General features: G+C 36.6%; 1 protein-coding gene across 14 annotated transcripts in view; it reads right to left on the minus strand.

Annotated features, from left to right (window-relative positions):
* ROBO2 (roundabout guidance receptor 2) overlaps positions 1-20136 on the minus strand; it is a 1336704-nt gene that overhangs the window by 46152 nt on the left and 1270416 nt on the right. For 9 of the 14 annotated variants that reach the window (XM_060770531.2, XM_060770530.2, XM_060770520.2 and 6 more), the window contains 5 exons: positions 10648-10690; positions 9000-9127; positions 5319-5600; positions 4848-4973; positions 2646-2802 (listed from right to left, as the gene is read on the minus strand). In XM_060770531.2, coding sequence (XP_060626514.2) covers positions 2646-2802; positions 4848-4973; positions 5319-5600; positions 9000-9127; positions 10648-10690 — 736 coding nt within the window. The remainder of the gene's footprint in view (positions 1-2645; positions 2803-4847; positions 4974-5318; positions 5601-8999; positions 9128-10647; positions 10691-20136) is intronic. The other 5 variants (XM_060770533.2, XM_060770532.2, XM_060770524.2 and 2 more) reach the window with 1 other exon arrangement.

The following is a 20136-nucleotide window of genomic DNA, read 5'->3' on the forward strand; positions in this document are numbered from 1 at the left end:
TGTGAACAAGGATCAATGAATCTTACATAGTGGAGTCATGTTGTTAAGTGTCCCCTTCAAGAACTGTTCTAAAATATGTTCATGCAGGGCCAGTTAATACCCCCTCCCCAATTCCCACACATTTCAAGGGATTTACCATTTTAAAGCTTTCAAATGCCTTCCTGAAGATTTCCTAAGTCCAATGAAGAAAGAGTGAAGAGGTCATATGGTTTAGCTTGCGGAAAAGATGATGATGGACACTGGCAATTTTCTGTATTGTCAGGAAAATGTACTAGGTTACTTTTGAAGTCTCCTGTAACACTGTAATGTCACATCCCATCTATTTTGGCCTTCAGAAGCTAGAGGCATGGAAACCAAATAATCATTCTTTGAAAGAGTCATCTTCATATGATGGCAACACACTATCTTGGCCATTTTACTTTTTTAAGATGGGGATGATAAGCTATATTTATGATCTGGTAGGAGAAGTGCTTGCCAGAATAATGAAGAAAGACATCTTATCTCCCCTTGTGATCTTACATTTCTACTTCCCCCTGGTCATATTTAAGCTCTAAAGTGTTGCACTATCTTGCTTCCCTCTTCCATCATGTCTCTTGATAGAATCATAGAGGTAGATGGAACTGCAAGGGCCATCTAGAACAGATCCTTGCTATGTACAGACACAAAACTAAATCAGCCCCTAAAAATCCAACTTCTGTTTCAATACTTCTAAAGAAGTCCACCATGACCCTCTGAGGTAATCAATTCCACTGATAAACAGTTCTTATGCTCCTAATATATACCAGTGTATAAGTCAACTTCATGTATAACTTGAGGACAGGTTTTGGGGCCAAAATTATAGATTTCTATATGACCTATGGCTAAGTGGAGGATTATTCTGTGGAGAGGAAAAAGCACCAATGCTACTTCAGGAGGGCAGCCGCCCCTGGTCACTGCTGTCATTTCCTTACCCAGGAATTCAAAAAATGTCAGAGGCAGTGCCATCTCAGAGAGTATTGAGGTGCCCCGGTCCTTTTAGATTCTCCTGGGACAGATTTGCTCTTGCATTTCACCACTTTAATCAAGGAAGGGAATTATTCCATATATATATGAAATAAGGCACAGTACTTACACAGACCTGTAAAGAAGTCCACAAAGTTTTATAGGCTGTTGTATTTCTACTAATATTTCTAGACTTATACATGAATATCTAGAGTAAGTGGATATTTTAACCCATTGGTTGATCTCAGTCTCTGGAGCAGCCTCTGGAGCAATAAGTTTGCTCTACCTTCTATTTCAATGTGCCTACCTATTGATTTGTGGAAGAAAACCAATCACTATGCATGTAAGTGAGTGAGAGGGAAATGATGTAATGGCATGTTACTCACATACATCTAAAGAAGTCCACCATGACCCTTGTTCCAAACTCCCAATTTTTTGAGTAGCAAGAAGACAAAGAGTGGCACTTTCCTATGTTTGAAAAATTTAAAATAAAGTCCTTGAAATTTCAAGTGTTTTGTATTGTTTTGTTTTAGTTAAAAGTATATTAGAATAGCTTGCTGGAAGGAAGAGGCATCACAGGCCTGTATCCAAGTGCCACTGTATCTTATCTGCAATGTTTCATTTGTAGTTGACACCAGGCACCATTTTTCCTTTTCTCCATTTCATACTGCAAAACGATTTCTAAAATGTTTCTTCCCCAATTCTGTTTGGTAAATGCTATTCTATGAATATTGGAGAAAAAGTCTACATCAGAACAATACAAATAGTCATTAACAAACACCAGTGTTGTCTGCAAAGATGTGTTGCAATGTAGAGTTCAGTTTTCCATTCCTTCTGGCCTCCCTCTCAGTACAAGATAATCAGTATCTGAGGCAGATGAGTACATGTAGGTCTTGATTAAGCAGTTCTGGGGATTATTTTATTCTGCTTAGAGTTTTTACCCTTAAAACATTGTTCACTTTGAATATCTCGATGCCAAAGCCAGATGAGCTCATATCTTCCTGTAGAGTCTAAGCAATTTGGTTTTGGCTATGCTGTTGCCATCTGAGGCTCCATGTCCACTATTAATATCTATGATTATAGTTGTCAAAGATCTTATATCTATTCAGACATACTAGTAGGCCAGTCGTTCCCCACTGGTGCACCCCAGATGTTGGAATATTTTTGTGCCATCAAGTCACCTGTCCACTTATGGTACCCCCATGAATTTCACAGGATTTCTTAGGCAAAGTCTACTCATACATGTATGGGACTATAGCTCCCATTAACTGCCAGTAGTCTAAAACTTATCTAGGATCATGGATTGGAAGATTGCTTTTGCTGAAGTAGAGATATCAAACCATATGTGTTAATAGTAGATGTTTCTTCAAATGGTTTCTAAGAATAATGAAGAAATTATGTGAAGAATAGACCTATGACTACATACTATGAAAAATCATTTTCTAATTTGATTGGTATATACATATATACATTGGATCCATTTATGAATATAAATTTTTATGGTTGTATCTTTGTATTATCATTCATATTAATGCACCTATGCAATGTATAACAGTATCTTTATATTTAAACTATAGAACCTGACAGATGCTTTCAGAGATTGTGTGCTATAGATCTAAGACACTGAATTTTTAATTCTACCCAAAGAGACAAAAGTAAATTACCCTGTTTCTTGCTGATCCACCCCATAGTGTTCTAATTCTGTGCCTGGGAGAGGCTGTATTGGAGGGGGTGGAAGAGGAATGCTGGCCCATGTAGACCCATTGTTTTTCTGAGGCTTGGAAGTATTTTTGTTTTTCTTTTTCTTTCCGCCTTTTCCACCTGAAATCAAGAAACATTATTTAAGTGTGAAGAAACAAAGATAATTTTTACATATCCTGAAAGAGCTCTAAATCCAGATGGCACACTAAAAGGGAGGCGGGAGAGAAAGGGTATTTTTATCTTTGCAACATCAGCAGCAACATGTTATAATTGTCATAAGGTTATAAATAATAATAGGGTGAAATGAAATGGAAATAGTCTGTATAATTGCCCTAATTTAGTTCTTTTTATTTCACACACTTTATATAGACTAGTTACAATGGACCATAAGCTGAATAACAGTTACAATGTTCTTGATGTATCAAAACTATATTTATTGATTTTTCATGTCTGTTTTAAGAATCCATGTAGTCACTCTTGGGAAAAAAAGTAATAGACCACAGTAAACGTTTTTCAGATAGCAGTTCTCAATGTATTTACAATAGTATTTTACATATTGTCTCTGCTTGGGAAAAGTGTAGTTAAAGATACAATCACAATGTTTACCATTTAAACTTCTTTCTCTAACAACAACAATAATAACAACACTTTATTTATATCCCGTCACCATCTCCCCAAGGGAACCTGGAGCGGTTTACATGAGGCCAAGTCCAAAAACACAGCAACACATCTTTTTTATCCAAAAGGTCCAAAATAGATAAAAATAATGTAAACCTAACTTCCTCTAGGAAATTATGAGGGAATTTAACGTAAAAAAATTGGCAATACCTTGATAGTAGTATTTTTAAGGTCATCTAATTAAAGATTTGTGGTTGTTAGTGTGATTGTTTGCCTTCAAGTCCTTTATGACTTATTGTGACCTGAAGGGGGTTTTCTTGGTGATATCATGGGTTTTCTTGGTGATATGTGAGCAGAGAGGTTAGTGAGTTTCCTTCACCAAGAAAGGATGTAAACCCTTGTCTCCAGAGCTATAGTCCAATAATCAAAACACTACACTACACCACAATTGCTCTGATAATACCCTAGCACAAAGTTGCTGGAGAATTAGAGAGAAAGCAGATCAATTAACAATAAAACTTAAAATAAGATTCAAGAAATAGATAGGGAAATAGGAAGAGAATGTTAGTATAACATTTGGGAAAAAAACGTGTAAGACATAACAATTAACAGTTGGAATTATGATCTGCAACCTAGGGAGAAAGAATGCAGCAAGGAATAGGGAAGCAGGCAATTGCACAAGGGTCCGTTTAGGTAAGAATTAGGAACTAAAAGTTGCATGAGGGTCATAAGAAATATAGGAAAATCAAGCAGAAGGATAGTCAAAACAATCAGACATTGCAAAAGTTATTGAAGTGGTTTTATATTGCATTCTTAAAGTGAAAATAAACATATATTATAAAAATTGCATAATTCTACCTAATATATTTAATTCAGCAAAATTGGTTGCTGATATTTCTAAAGACTGATAATCCATTTTAAAAAATGGCACAGTGGAACAATTATTCTACAGCTTGCAGCATAAAACCTATATGTTATGATTGTATGCAGCTCTGGAACTTTTAAAGAGGAACTGTCATAAGAAGCTTATCTTTCCATTCCAGCATGTGGCAATAGGTGGATATTTTGATGTATGATAGAAATACTGTGAACCCTTATGGGAATTGAGGGGAGGGTTTAATAATGATACAACCAAAATATTAACCTCATCACGAGGCTCTTCAGAGAAAGGCAGTGCTATAAAGTGAAGATTGATTTACGAATAAAGTCAACATTGTGCCAGAAGAACGAGAATGTTACAAAATAAGATTTCCAATCATGCTGAAATACACAGCCTACAAAGGCAACAAATATTTTCTTATTATCTCTAAATGGATTTCTTGTTCTGTTAGGGGAAATAAGGTGCACTGTTGGGTTTTTTTTGTTGAAGTCGTGGTTTTATAGAAGATAATGACATATTCACAAATGTCTAAATGGAAATCACATTGCAATATTCAAAAAGAGACTCTGGAAGTAGGGACCATCTTTGAAGGTTATAATTGAGAATTCTAAAAAAGCTGCTTACAAGCATAAGCACTTCCCCTTATACACATCATATTGAAACCAACCTGAGAGGCTGCCACTTCTTTCTGAGCTGTTGTGAGAGCTGGTGGTGCTGAAATCCTGTGACTGGTTGTGTGGCATTCTATTAGACAATCCCTCAGCCAATCGATAGTCAGGGATGTAAAGTAATGCTAAGGGTTAAAGGGCAAAGGTCACAGTGCCATCATGTGATTAGTTTAGTAGCACATGCACAACATGCAAGTAGCTGCAAAACAGCTAATGTGATAGCGCTGTGGGAATATTCAGCCTAGTGTGGGAGCAGGATGGAGCACAAGCGATTTATGACAATGGCAAAAGATGAGGAAAACTGAAATCATAGCAAAAAGTGTTAGTTGTATATGGAAAATTTGAGGATACAAGCAAGATATGTTGTTAATTGAGGGAAAGGGGAATAGAGGTGGACATTTAGCCATTTCTCACCATGCACAACAATCTTACAAAATATTTTCATAAGAAAAAATACCAAGTAGAATCACCATTGTTGCCTTTGTTCTGATCAGGTAGAGAGTATCCAAATCCCATCAGGTCACTTTTTTGCTGAATTGAACTTTTCCACTGGGGGTCTGGTAAATCCACTGCCAATTCATGGATGCTGTTGGAATGTAGTATTTGTGTTGTGGCATATGGAGTAGCCTGTGTTATTTGACTGGAGCTATTGTAACTAGTTTTGGTAGTGAAGTCAATGCTGCTATAAATGGCTCCATCAGAGAGCATTGTGGCGGTTTTATCCCCTTGGCATGGAACTGGTGGTAACACGTCTGTAATAGGGGAAAATGAATGAAACAAGTCAGCACTACACAGGAAACCCAAAACTATCAAGGTTTTAATATGAAAAATTATTCTGACATCCTGCAGGTTTGCATTTCAGCAGAGGCTGGGTCCATTAGCCAATGAAGGAAAAATGATGTACAATTATCCCCTCAGTATCAGCATCTGTGACAAACTTTCCAGTTGTCCTTCACATCTCACTGCTTAAAACCATCTCTCCTCCATACCTTCAGGTGTGAAAATGAAATTGGGAATATTTCTATGCTGAAGAATGTTCTCAATTGTCCATCTCACATCAGAGCAAATGAAACTGTCTGTACTCCAGAGAAACAATAAAAAGAATAACTCTATACATCACAAAAAAAATCACCTCCCTTTGCTCAGTTGCCTTCAGACATGCAAAATTGGTGGGGATGAGAGACAGGGCCTACTTGGTGGTGGCCCACTGTCTGTGGAATGCACACCCCCCCCCCAGTGAAATCAGGGTGACTTCTTGTCTCCTCTCCTTCAGGAAAACACTCAAGGCTTAGCTTTGGGTCCAAGCGTTCAGGCAGCTGGCTGAGCAACATCTGTAATGACTTGTGAGAATTGTTAATTAAGAGGCCTTGGACTGGAACTCTGGACTATGATTTAGATTTGTGTACTCAGACTTGGTTGTGTTAATATTTTAAGGGTTAATATTTTTCATATATTTTTATTGCCCCTTTATTGTACTTTTATTACTGTCAATTTGTTCATGTTAATTATTGTGCTCTGTTTCTTTGTCAGTATCTAATGATTGCCAATTGTAAGTCATCCTGAGTCCCTACCCCCTCAGGGGTTGAGATGGATGGGATACAAATGCTCTAAATAAATAAATTCATTTCCAAGGTATGTGTTGCATTTTAAAAAGTTATTTTTAGTGCAACACTATCTTATTTGTTTTTTGAAGTTCATACAGGTTATAATAAATGGGTGGAAGAACTCAGAGAGACATATACATTGAGGTTGGTAATGTTTGAAAATTTCAGAAGTGATAAACAGAATCATCTGATTATTTATGTTGATAAACTTGGAAATGTATACCAAAATGAAAGCTAAAATCAGAGAAATGCATAAAACATTTCAATATATTGAATAGTTTGAACTGAGCATGAAACTCATTCTTCCATCTACCTGGACAAATTAATATCTTTATGACTGCAGTGTGTAGATTACTCATTCTTACATCCTGATAATACCAATGTCTGGCTCAAGAAAAAGCTCCCCTCCCTGACTAATGAAACCATCAAAACTGTTGATAATGTAATGTAGAAAGCTATATCAACAAATAAACAGAATAAATAAATAAATGCTAGACTGCCTTTCAACTGATACATTTTTGATGGTATTTATTTACTCAAAAGTTTTGAACTACCTCTTCAACAAGTATAAAAGAAGCATGACTAATCACAGAAATCAAAATATAGCATCCAATAATCATCTCCAGGATGAAATCTATGAAAAACGCTACATTTAATATTTTAAATATCCCAGAAATATTAAAATGAATTTGAACCTCATAACATTGATGAAGTCCAGTGTTGCAATTTGCTAGCCTCTGTTGTGAATCAGGGCAGCAGCAGGGCAATCCTGGTGCCCCAGCTGGCAACTGATGCTTCCCTATCACATATGGGGAAGCGTCACTACGCAGCTTAATCCAGTGGAAGCCCATTTGCTCCTAATTGAACATGGAGAAGTTACCTTTTTGGCGGCACAGCATCTTACTATTCTGCCACCCCAGTTCACCCATAGAGCCCCACTGGAAGTCAACCAACATTGTCTGATGGGCAGCGCGGGGCTCCATGAGTGAACTGGGGCAGAAACATTTTAGACGCTTATTTTTTCATGTGTGATGAGGTTGTTAGATACTTTTCATATTTTACAGATGTTTAGTCTAGAATTTGATTCCCCCCCCCCCCCCCCTTACATTGTCTGGTGGATCACAGAGAGATAAATATCTGTAATTACATTATTTTCATAAGAGGCAAATTAACCAGCTTTTCTAATATCCCTACATCCATGTAAGTGTGCAATGCTACAATATTATGAACTCCATGATGAATCAGCATTAAAAGAAAATGCACATGAACCTTCCTATTATCGCAGTTAAACTTTTTCTTTCATCTCACTTCATTTTGAAAAATACTGCTTTGAGCCTGAGCAGCTGCCTTTTTTGCCCTGGGATGATGCTTTATCATCATGAAGCACCTTCTCAAAGATGTCTGCCGTCCTGTTCCCAAGACATGTGGAAACACTGTGTTGCCAGCTGAGCAACAACAGTGCTTTTAAACAGTAGAAGAAAGTGGAGCAACCTAAAGACATCCTAGACTATAATTAATTTGCAAGCAGCTATTATAGCCACTGATTGATGGGAATGTTTTCATGCCTCAGAAAAGAGGTGGGTGAAATGTGGCTCACAGATCCCAGGTTTTTCCAGCTCCTCAACACCCTGATATTTTAAATCCAGAATTGCAGTTCATACTCTGGTAAAGGCTGTTGTTAGAATATTTAAGGAATATTCAAAGGGTGTTTTCTTCAGCCACAGGGAAGTCGGATTGGATGTACTTTCAGGGACCATGGTTTTGCAATCTAAATGCATTAAAATGTCATTAAAATGCACAATGTAATGACTGGGAAGTGAGGATGTGAGTGAGAGAATGTAATGATTGTGTAATGTTTTTTGAAATGAGCAAGAACTTTAACAGAATATTTCATTAGATTTAGATAACTAAATATTCATTAAATTTAGACAACTATTTCATTAGATTTCATTATTTCATTAGATTTAGATAACTATTGTCAGTATCCAATTGTTGTATAATATCAACACAAGTGATGTTGTGGTTCCAAATGCCTAGTTCTGCCCCGTGTTCAAGAGGAATCAAAATTGTTGCAGAAGCAGTTGGTGCACAAATAGTAGCATGCACAGGGACCCCAGGAAAAAAATGATTCAAGTTGTTCAACTAGAAAAAAACGACAACAATGGAGCTCTGTTATGTTGAATTTAGGCATTTGTTTGTCTTAGAACTTCTGCCACAGCTTTTAAAAAGTTCTAAATACCAAATGGCAATTCACAATCTGGGAAAAGGTGGGGATAGAAGAAACAATAGGAAGAAAAACAACAGCAACATTTTCAAGAAGTATGGATACCTGTCTATAAAAATCCAATGCATATCACTTTTCATCTCAATTAGTAATATTATTTAATTGTTCTTTTTGATTTACTGTTTTTCAGCTTTATTTTCATATATATATATATATATATATATATATATATATATATATATATATATATTGGAGCAAAGCCAGTCATATTCTGGTCTGCATAGCATAGGCATTTTTTTTCAAAACACCGCAAATGAATGTACCTCCACGCCCGAAATTCCCAAGATCATTTGGTCCACTGGTGCTGTTATTTACTGGAAGGCTGGTGGCTGGCCAAGAATCCGCAAGCCAAGGATAACTGGGGTCACTTGCATTTAACAGGCCCGGTCGACTGAAGAAAATCAACAAGGAAATACATCTGTCAGAATTTCCTTTCAGTTCTTTTTGAAGAGAATTTATTCCTGTTTTTCAACACAATGTACAGCAGCTTGAGATTTTAAAACTGATTTAATAATAAAATTGTTAAAATTATATAGATAAAAAGTTTCATTAGTTATGGAGCTTGACATACGGTAAATCAGATGTATTGTCTATGGAAATGGGAGGCAGCATCAGTAAAAATCTGCTACAGTTCAACTTTCTTGTCTCTTTGGAAAACAATGAAGAAGATGCAGTATTGAAGGATCCTAAACTAGGGATGAATGATAAATTGCCACCTCAAGGGAACAATCAGTCAAAGTGACTGTTCTGTATCAGCCATTTCCAGGACTCTGAGCGACTATTCCTTCACTTCCTGCATCCCAAATGCCTGTCTGTCATCTTCAAGCTGCTAGCTCTTCCTTTGAGCACTCTTGCATGGTTTTAGAGGCAAGCCGGCTTGAGTGGGATTAATAGAAAGTTCAAAAGAACATTTTTATCTGTCTCAACAGGCTTTCAGGTTCATATAATTTAATTTTAGATTTTGAGAACAAGTGAGGATTGAATGTATTTTAATGTTTACTATAAGTCAAAGAATATAGCTCCCAAATTTATGAGAAAGATATGAGAAAGTTAGAAAAACAAGTATGAAACAAAATAATCTGAAGCTGTCTTTGATTAGTGGCTCATTTAAAAATATTTCAGCCATTAGAGACAGACTACTGAACTATGCAAGACTTTTGTCTGATCCAAAATAGTTCTTCCTATGACCTTATTTAGCATTTTTAACTACTGTATTTCACGCTTCCCCCATGAATCTATTATAATCCCCAAGAGAAACATGGGTTTCTATGGAAACAATAGCAAGAAGATCCAGCAGTATTCCTACCACATCTTTGAACTCTCATTAGACCTAATCTCTTTTTTGCTAAAATATTGATTAAATAGGAGATTGGAAGTTATTACCAGAGCCTAATTACAATCTCCATATTGGCACAGAGAAAATAAATGAGGATGTATGGGTCTGTTATCAACTTTTATCAATTTCAATTGAGTAGCCAAAGTTGTAGAATCCAGTCTTATCTACAACCTATTCATCTTCCATGAATCATTCATTTTGTGATCGATTGTATGTAATTGTTCACTCATAGCAATTTTGTAGGAGCCAATAAGGAGTCTTAAACAACAGCAACTTCATTTACTAATGCCTAATTAATACACTAAACATCCTGAAAACAAATGAACACGTTCCTTCTGAAATTTCCAACTAATTTCATCTCAGGCATCTGGGAGATATGAAACATCTGGATCTGATTCCCCTCAAGTGTAAAACAGATCATTAAAATCTGGTTTAAGTCATTTAATTCCTCCTAGAATTGTCAGTCCCACAACTGATTGCATGATACTTTTTAAAGTCTCTAATCAAAAATTAAATGTGGTGGGCCTTTAATATGGCCCAATATGAAAGTGATTTAAAAAGACCTGCATGCATACCTTCCATTGCTCATAAGTCCTCCATCTCCTCTTTGGAAAGTAACTGTTTTGGATTTTAAATACAAAAGAATATGAAAAGTCCATTAGGCATATTGTGTCATTTACATCAGACCATATTAGATTATACATTAAATAATCTAAATATAAACAATAAATATATATGGCTATATTTTTTGATTTATTGCTACACAATATAAAATTAAAACCACCTCTTATAGCCACATTCTTACAGGAAAACTTTATTTCTGATCCCTTGATATGAATGGGTTTGGGTTTCTTTTTTCTTTTTTGTGGTGGTGGGGAGGGGGAAAGAATCCCAAAAATTATTAGCAAGAAGCCCAAATTCCCCCAATTGCTCAAAGTTTATTTGATAGTACTGGCTTTCTTTTTCTCCATCTACATTAAAATGAAAGTGTCTCTTTAAAACTCTCTTTAGCAGGTTAATACTGTAAGAAGTAATCATCAGGTGGTCACCTATAGGCACCTGCTTGTTATCACAAAAGGTGGGTTAATATTACTACGCTTGTTAATGAAATAGAAGGAACAAAAAATACAAGTACATTCTCATTTTATATTAAAGCACCATCTGATTCACATGGGAAGTGCCTTAGAACAAAGCAAATAAACACTTGATGGCCAAAAACAATTGTCACCTGGAAAAGTTTCAGTACTGAAAGGATGAGGATGATTATGTAAACCACTGAATCAGACAAAGAAAACAGAGAACCAGAAAAAGACTGTATGTGAACCCTTCTGGATTTTGCTTCTAAATTTTCAAAAAATCTGTGAAGTAGATTTAGATGAAAGATAAGAGTCCATTTTAATATCAGCCAATGTAATAGATTAGAGGGGATTTGAATTCAGGCCCTATTATTTCAAGCATCACAAGGCACAATTTAAGTTTATGCATAGATAATGCCCCTTTCTACCACAGACCAAAATCATAGGTATACAATGGAAGTTAATATTTAAGCTAGCAGTTAAAATTTCCAGCTACCTTAGGAAAACCAGAAGCTTTTTTACTTATAGGTTTTTCCATAAACTTCATAAAATTATAGTCCATTGTTATATACATACTTATAAATTATAGCAGAAAGCAGGTGTTCTTGCCATATGCTCCCCAATCTCTGTCAAACAACTGTATAGATATATGAAATGGAAGATGAAAATGCTGTGATTAACACAGATGGTGGCATGTAAAGCTGGATATCTGTAGTCTTCTGGTGATATATTGCATTGTTTGCCATGTTATCGGTTCCACAAGTGGCTTCACAATGCACAATGAAGACAAAGATAATCCCTTTGGGACTTCATATAGAATGAAATTAGGAACTGATGATTAATTGCTCATTACTACCACCTGGGAAATTATTGTTGCTGGAAAATGACAATAGGCATGTCTCAAATGGTTTACTATACCTATTCAGTAGTGAATTTATGCAAATACAATTGTTTGGCAATTATGTTTTGTATGACATTCACAAATACCTCACTATTGTGTTACTTTTTAACACAATACCAAACAACTTCAGCAACTTCAACAATTTGTTAAGTTATTCAGTTTTACAGTAATGTGCTGAAAAAAGATACCAGTATACTTATTTGTTCGCAGATGGCATGGTTAGAAATGCATAAGTAAAAACTACATTTGATCCACCTACTTTTTAAACTTTGTCTTCTTTCATTTCCCTATTACAATGCATTTTATATTAATAAAAATAACATTGTTTCAAAGTAAATTAATAAAGAAAGGGCCAGATTCAGATTAAATGACTTGCAACTGTGTTGGCTGACATTATTTTCCCCAGTTCTCTTCACAACAGTCTGTCAAGCTTGCAAAGGTATTTATCTATTTTGGAATATTATTTTGGACTTCTGACAAGTGATGCACCACTCAGCAGCTGGCAAGACATTTTTTTTTGTAAAGACTCTCAAAAATTGATTCAAGACTACTTTAATTCACATATGTTGGAGAGGGAGACAGAAGTTCATAAGGTGCTAAAGATACTAGCTAGATTGATCAGTTGGGCAAGTAATAGAAAAATAGAACTCAACAGTAGGAAGGAAAAAAACTTAAATAAGCAGTTAGGTGTTCATGGTCTTAGACATCACTATACGAGAGCAAAGAGCATGAAAAACAAACCTGATGAACTTAAACTTAATACAGAAAGCAAATAATAAATATCATTGAAACCTGATGAGGTAAGTTTCATGATTACTATAGAGAAGAAATATGAGGTACAGGAAAGAAGGAGGAGAATTGTCAAAAGTGTCTACATCTGAAAAGATCAATGTCTGAAATTCTGGATGTCAGATTAGGAAAATCTGTGTAAAAACTGAGGGGAGAAGAAACAACAATGTAGCTAAAACAATAGAATAATACAATAAACCCATGAAACACACAAAACAGTTAATTAAAACCATGAACATGAAATAAAACTAATAATTAGTGAAAATCAGGAGTATGTCATGTTAAATGGTTTGATTTTATGTTGACACCAGGAAGTAGACACCAGGAAGTGATCAAAAGGAACTTCCTATATCAGCACAATAATAAACAGAGTTTCTCCTCAAACTGTTGATATTTGTATGGGAGTGTTTGGTCTTTTAGTGAATCAGGCTCAACTGATTAGATTTCATGTAGGCCACCACAACATCCAGGCACCACACCAGGTTGTGCTCAATCAAAGCACACTCTGACATAACAGCTAAATAAAGCCTAATAGCATCTGTATGTTGATGACACAGCACGGCAAATTATCCAAACTCTGCTTCCAAAATATTAGAAATTGTTGGGGAAGAAACACAGTGCCACTCCATGGAAACAGCCCTGCAGAACCAATGCAATGCAGTGTCCTAATCTGAGAAATCTAGTTCAGGAGAATATGGTATCAAAAGCCATGAAGAAACCTATGAGAAGCAACTGGGCACACTCTCCACTAATCCACCCCTTCAAGAAGATAATCTGTCAATGTGATCAAAATAAATTCAATCCCAAATCAAGGCTGAAACTCAGACTGAAAGGAATCTAAGTAATCTTTATGATCCAAGAGATTCTGAAGAGTATAGAATCATAGAATCAAAGAGTTGGAAGAGACCTCATGGGCCATTCAGTCCAACCCCCTGCCAAGAAGCAGGAATACTGCATTCAAATCACCCCTGACAGATGGCCATCCAGCCTCTGTTTAAAAGCTTCCAAAGAAGGAGCCTCCACCACACTCCGGGGCAGAGAGTTCCACTGCTGAACGACTCTCACAGTCAGGAAGTTCTTCCTCATGTTCAGATGGAATCTCCTCTCTTGTAGTTTGAAGCCATTGTTCCGCGTCCTAGTCTCCAAGGAAGCAGAAAACAAGCTTGCTCCCTCCTCCCTGTGGCTTCCTCTCACATATTTATACATGGCTATCATATCTCCTCTCAGCCTTCTCTTCTTCAGGCTAAACATGCCCAGCTCCTTAAGCCGCTCCTCATAGGGCTTGTTCTCCAATCCCTTGACCATTTTAGTCGCCCTCCTCTGGACACATTCAAGCTTGTCAATATCTCTCTTGAATTGTGGGGCCCAGAATTGGACACAATATTCCAGGTGTGGTTTAACCAAAGCGGAATAGAGGGGTAGCATTACTTCCCTAGATCTAGACACTATGCTCCTATTGATATAGGCCAAAATCCCATTGGCTTTTTTTGCTGCCACATCACATGGTTGGCTCATGTTTAACTTGGTGTCCACGAGGACTCCAAGATATTTTTCATACGTACTGCTCTCAAGCCAGGTGTCCCCCATTCTGTGTCTTTGCATTTCGTTTTTTCTGCCTACGCAGTACGCAGCCATCTTCTCATGCATCATGTCCAAAACAGATGAGGAAGTATTTGTAACTTTGCAATAATTATTGCAGAGCTCTAGGTTGAGAAGAGATTCTCAGAAGTGCTTGAACAATAACCTTTCTAAAGGTAAGTGGCACAGCTGAGAGAGTTGCATTAACTACCTACTAGTTCTACCCACTTGAGCCATTTGGCTGTCGTGATTTGTGTCCCAGACACTGGGAGAGCAGGGTTCAAATCCCAATAAGTGAGCTTGGACAAGTCACATTCTCTCAGTTTCAGAGGAAGGCAAGGACAACTATTCTCTGTTAGGCTACTAAGCTATTCATTGTTGATATCAGATTTCATGTTTACTGCATGATTTCTGCAACTGCCAAAACAAGCCAAGAAAAGTTGATAGAAACATATTTGAATATAGTATACTGCAATGTGTACAGACATGCCTGCAAAAGAAAATAATCATTGCAGCAGATTTAATTCAGGATCTAAATCCCTGAATTTAATTACAGCATTTAAAAATGCCAAGACATCTTCAGGACCAAAAGAAGGGGGGAGATGTCCTCTCTATCTACATTCCATCTGTGTTTCTACATCTATTTTCACAAAGAGCATGTGAAAAAGCTCTTTCCATACTCAGGGATCTTACGCATGTTCATAAAGTGATGTCAAAAAGCAATCATAATGTAAAGGAGAAAACTACTTCTTAAAATATGATAATACATAGGGATTTACTGAGTGTGCAGGATGGATTTTTGTTATAGAATCCCTGTTAACCTGTAATGCAAAAGCTAAAGAAACAGGATGCAGAATGCAAACACGCAAATTGAAGGAAATCTTATACAAATAGTATTCAAATATATATTATCATGTTAAACTATTTATACATACTGTATCGCAAGGTTAAACATAATCTTCATGCTGGCTATAACTAAAAAAAGTAGAATAAACAACTGACATTTTGCTGCAAGAAAGCCTTCTGTGTGGCTATCTCTAGTAGGCCACATTTTCCTACTACAAATGAAAACTTTAATGTTGCCAGTCAAGTCTTTTTCCCTTTTCTGATAAGCCGTTCCTCAAATATGAATACAGATTAATCCCCTTTTAATAAGCATTAACTCAAAACAGATAATCAGCGTATAAAAATTCTATCAAATCTTCTGCCTGCATTTGGATGATTTCTGTCAAATTATTTATAATCATCCACTACTGCTAATGCTTTGTGTGGTCAAAGTTTAGCTAACCATTTTTAATTTGTGTTTATTCAGTTTGAGAAAAACTTTACACTTTTACGGGTGCTAACATTCACTACTTGGAAGCAAAACTATACATTTTTTTCTAGCCAGGTTGATAGCAAACACATTTGAAGTCAAATCTCCATTTCCACAAATATAACTGTACTTGAGACACTGAAACTATATGAAAGATGCACAATTTTCTTGCTGTTTCCATAGATAGATTTAAATGGATAAATGAAATGAGGTGTTATATAGCATAGAATATCTATCTAAAAACATGACTTCTATTAAATCATTCTTATGGAGTCGGAAATTTGGATATCTGTCTATAAGCTTTCTGACAGCTCACCTTTCTTTGGGTCACACTTAAGTATGAAGTGTATGTTTGCACCTGGGGGATTTGGAAGCTGGACATGAAAAACAGGAAGTTAGTGTTTAGTTTAATATCACCATGAATTGAATTTCTGTAAGTGCTGGGGTGGTATTTGCAAATGACATTAAAATGGAGACATACATGGGAAAGCTGTGCAGTGCACTATGAAGTCTGAAATTAAGATCTAAATGCATGTAAAATCAACAGCAATGATATATAGGACTTTTACTTTGCTGATATTTAGGAAACTTATTTACTTTGCTGATATTTAGGAACCTATTTAAATAACTGAAGTTTGATTTTGTTTTCCTTAAAGGACTCAAGTCCATTAGTTTTTTAAACTCTAAATTTATGATATTATATCCATACAATGATGGTGGCTGATGGCAAGGAAAAACTCGGACAACGTAACTTTTTTATAGATATGACAAAAAATTATCTTTATCTACTATCTAATGTTTTGGTGGGTGATAACACTGAGAAAGGAGCTCCTGATTGCGCAGTGGGTTAAAGTGCTGAGCTGCTGAATGAAAGGTCGCAGGTTCGAATCTGGGGAGCGGTGTGAGCTGTTAGCCCCAGCTTCTGCCAACCTAGCAGTCTGAAAACATGCAAATGTGAGTATATCAATAGGTATCACTCCAGCGGGAAGGTAACGGCGCTCCATGCAGTCATGCTGGTCACATGACCTTGGAAGAGTCTACGGATAACGCCAGCTCTTCAGCTTAGAAATGGAGATAAGCACCAAACCCCAGAGTCGGACACAACTGGACTTAATGTCAGGGAAAAACCTTTACCTTTATCTAAACCAGGAAAATCTGGTTTACTTTAAATTAATTCACTTTTACCTGTGGCATTGTTTGGTCCTGCATTTTGGGCCTGCCTGGAAGAAATCTTGAGAAATCCTGATCATTTTGCCGCTTTACCCCCCCCCCCTCTCTCTGTGTATGATCCTAAATCACTATTTAATGTTTTGCTATCTATTACAGTGAATGGAATGCTGAATTTGGCAAGCTAGGGTCAGATGTACTGTCTTAAAAACGCATACTTTAGAATCCTGTCAATCAACAGTTCTAAGTAGCTATAAGGATCAATAAAGGGCTGTAAACTCACTGAAATGAAATAAATGATTATTAGAAGAAATATGCATTAATTAACTAGTCATCATATGTATGCATTGATAACTTATAAACTGCTGAAATAGTTCAGAAGGATGTTTGACTATGGAGAAAATTTGTGTTCACAATGCAGAAATTTTGTATTCTATGTTGGTTATTTATACTACTTCATTTTCTTTACTCATAACACTTTATTAAATTTAACATTTAAAACAAACAATAATTTAGGCAACACATCATGTAAGCTCAAAGCATACAATGTTTCTGTAGCATAATGCCACAGAAATATGTAGCTGTTATTACATAGCTGAGTCACACATACATGAATCTCTGATGATTTCTCATTATTTGATCATCTATGAAAGACTGAAATTGCATCTGAAATAAGTCTAAAGTCTATTCACAATCAATATTAAAGTAGAATCCATAGTTCAACACTGGGTCAGCACTTATGTAAATTATAGGTCTGCTCTAGTTGGAACTACCAACAGAATTCAGACTATTATATAATGCGATTTGGATGGTCTAGTCATAGCTTTATATATATATTGTTAGGGTGTGCTATCCAATATACCAATGTGGCAGTAGTAGATCAGTTGTTGAAATATTTGATTAGTTAATGTTAGTCATGCACTGTGAAGACAATATATTTGGACTACAACTTCCTTAGCCATAGAACAAGGTTACTGGGAATTATAGAAACTGAAAAAAGGAATATTTCTAAGCTCTTGAACGAATATATGCACAGATATTTCAAATACCCCACTGCAATGACTTATTACCTCTTCTGTCTGGCTCTTGCCCCTTGGACTTTTCTCATTTTTCTCTATGAATACTACATTTAGATTTGGAACTTATTGTTTTTATACTTCTGTCACCCTAATGCTCCCCTCTACTCCTTAATTGTTCCTATTTGCTGAGTGAGCCTGGCTATTATTGGAAAATAGGTATTTTGTTTCCTTTAAAAAATTTTGTGAACTAAATAAATTTTTTGATGCTGATCACATAAATAACTTCAAAATTGTCACGTCACGTAAGGTCTTTGAGAAATGCCCAATATTTATTTACAATTTTGAAATATTTTCTTGTTCATAATTGCATGATTTTTTAGATTGCTCATATCTTTTACAGCCATAACCAACATTATGTAAGATATAACAGACTCAGTTTGATAAAATAAATTTCTGATCATTTAAAGACTTTTTCGGGCCTGCCAGAGGCATGGACACTAGAAGATGAGGAAGTAGGTGAGGATGTCAATCAAATGAAGCTGGAAGCTGGTCCTGATCTTGACTTTGTGTCATCAACATCCAGTGATCCTCATTTAATAACTCAGACAGAGTTGAATGAGCTGGTCAGAAATTTTGGTTTATTGAAGAGTCAGGCAGAGCTGCTTGGATCTAGGCTGCAAGGATGGAATCTTTTGCCAGCTGGTTCGTAAATCTCAACATTTCTCCACCATTATTAAGATTTGACAAAATATTTTAGCCAAGCTTATAGTCTGACTTTTTGTTGTGACATCAGCTTATTGTTTTGTGCTCTCAGATGCAACTATGACCCAACAGAATGGTGATTGGGTTGTTGTAGGTTTTTCCGGGCTATATGGCCATGTTCTGGAGGCAATTTTTCTCCTGACGTTTCGCCTGCATCTATGGCAAGCATCCTCAGAGGTAGTGAGGTCTGTTGGAAGTAGGAAAAATGGGTTTATATATCTGTGGAATGACCAGGGTAATGTTTCAGCTGATCACCTTGATTTGCATTCAATGGCCTGGAAGCGCTTGGGGGGAATCTCTTGTTGAGAATGAATTGATGTGCCTGATTGTTTACTCTCTGTTGTTTTGCTGTTGTAATTTTTGAGTTTTTTTTAATACTGGTAGCCAGATTTTGTTCAGCTACGTTCAGCTAAGGACAAGAGGGATCCTCTCACCTCTGCAGGAGTCTACCGTGTACCATGCAGCTGTGGACAAGTCTACATAGGGACCACCAAACGCAGCGCCCAGACAAGCATCAAGGAACATGAAAGGCACTGCAAACTACTCCAACCAGAGAAATCAGCCATAGCAGAGGACCTGATGAACCAACCTGGACACAGCATATTATTTGAGAACACAGAAGTGCTGGACCACTCTCACAACCACCATGTCAGACTACACAGAGAAGCCATTGAAATCCACAAGCATGTGGACAATTTCAACAGAAAGGAGGAAACCATGAAGATGAACAAAATCTGGCTACCAGTATTAAAAAAACTCAAAAATTACAACAGCAAAACAACAGAGAGTAAACAATCAGGCACATCAATTCACTCTCAACAAGAGATTTATCCCCAGGCACTTCCAGGCCATTGAATGATTCAGCTGATCAAGATGATCAGCTGAAACATTACCCTGGTCATTCCACAGATATATAAACCCATTTTTCCTACTTCCAACAGACCCCACTACCTCTGAGGATGCTTGCCATAGATGCAGGTGAAACGTCAGGAGAAAAATTGCCTCCAGAACATGGCCATATAGCCCGGAAAAACCTACAGCAACCCAGTGATCCCAGCCATGAAAGCCTTTGACAATAGAATGGTGATTGTTTATTGACACCTCATTCATAGAATGATAGAATAACAGAGTTGGAAGAGACCACGTGGGTCATCTAGTTCAACCCCCTGCCATGAAGGAAAAGCACAATCAAAGCAACTCTGATAGATTCTTAAGTTTGAAGGCTGTTTTGCTGCACAACAGCAATAGCTACTTTTCTATATTTATTGGACATGCCATTCACATGAAAGAATCATATGAAAACATGCAACCTCTCCTGAACCATCTTCAATAGTTGAAGCACAGCTGGAATGCGTGTGGTGATCTTAAGGTATTTGCAATTCTACTGGGTCTGCAGCTTGGTTACATGAAGTATTGCTGTTTTCTTTGTGAGTGTAACAGTTGAGCAAGAGATTTGC

The sequence above is a fragment of the Anolis sagrei genome, chromosome 3 (genome assembly GCF_037176765.1).
Source record: "Anolis sagrei isolate rAnoSag1 chromosome 3, rAnoSag1.mat, whole genome shotgun sequence".
NCBI lineage: Eukaryota > Metazoa > Chordata > Lepidosauria > Squamata > Dactyloidae > Anolis > Anolis sagrei.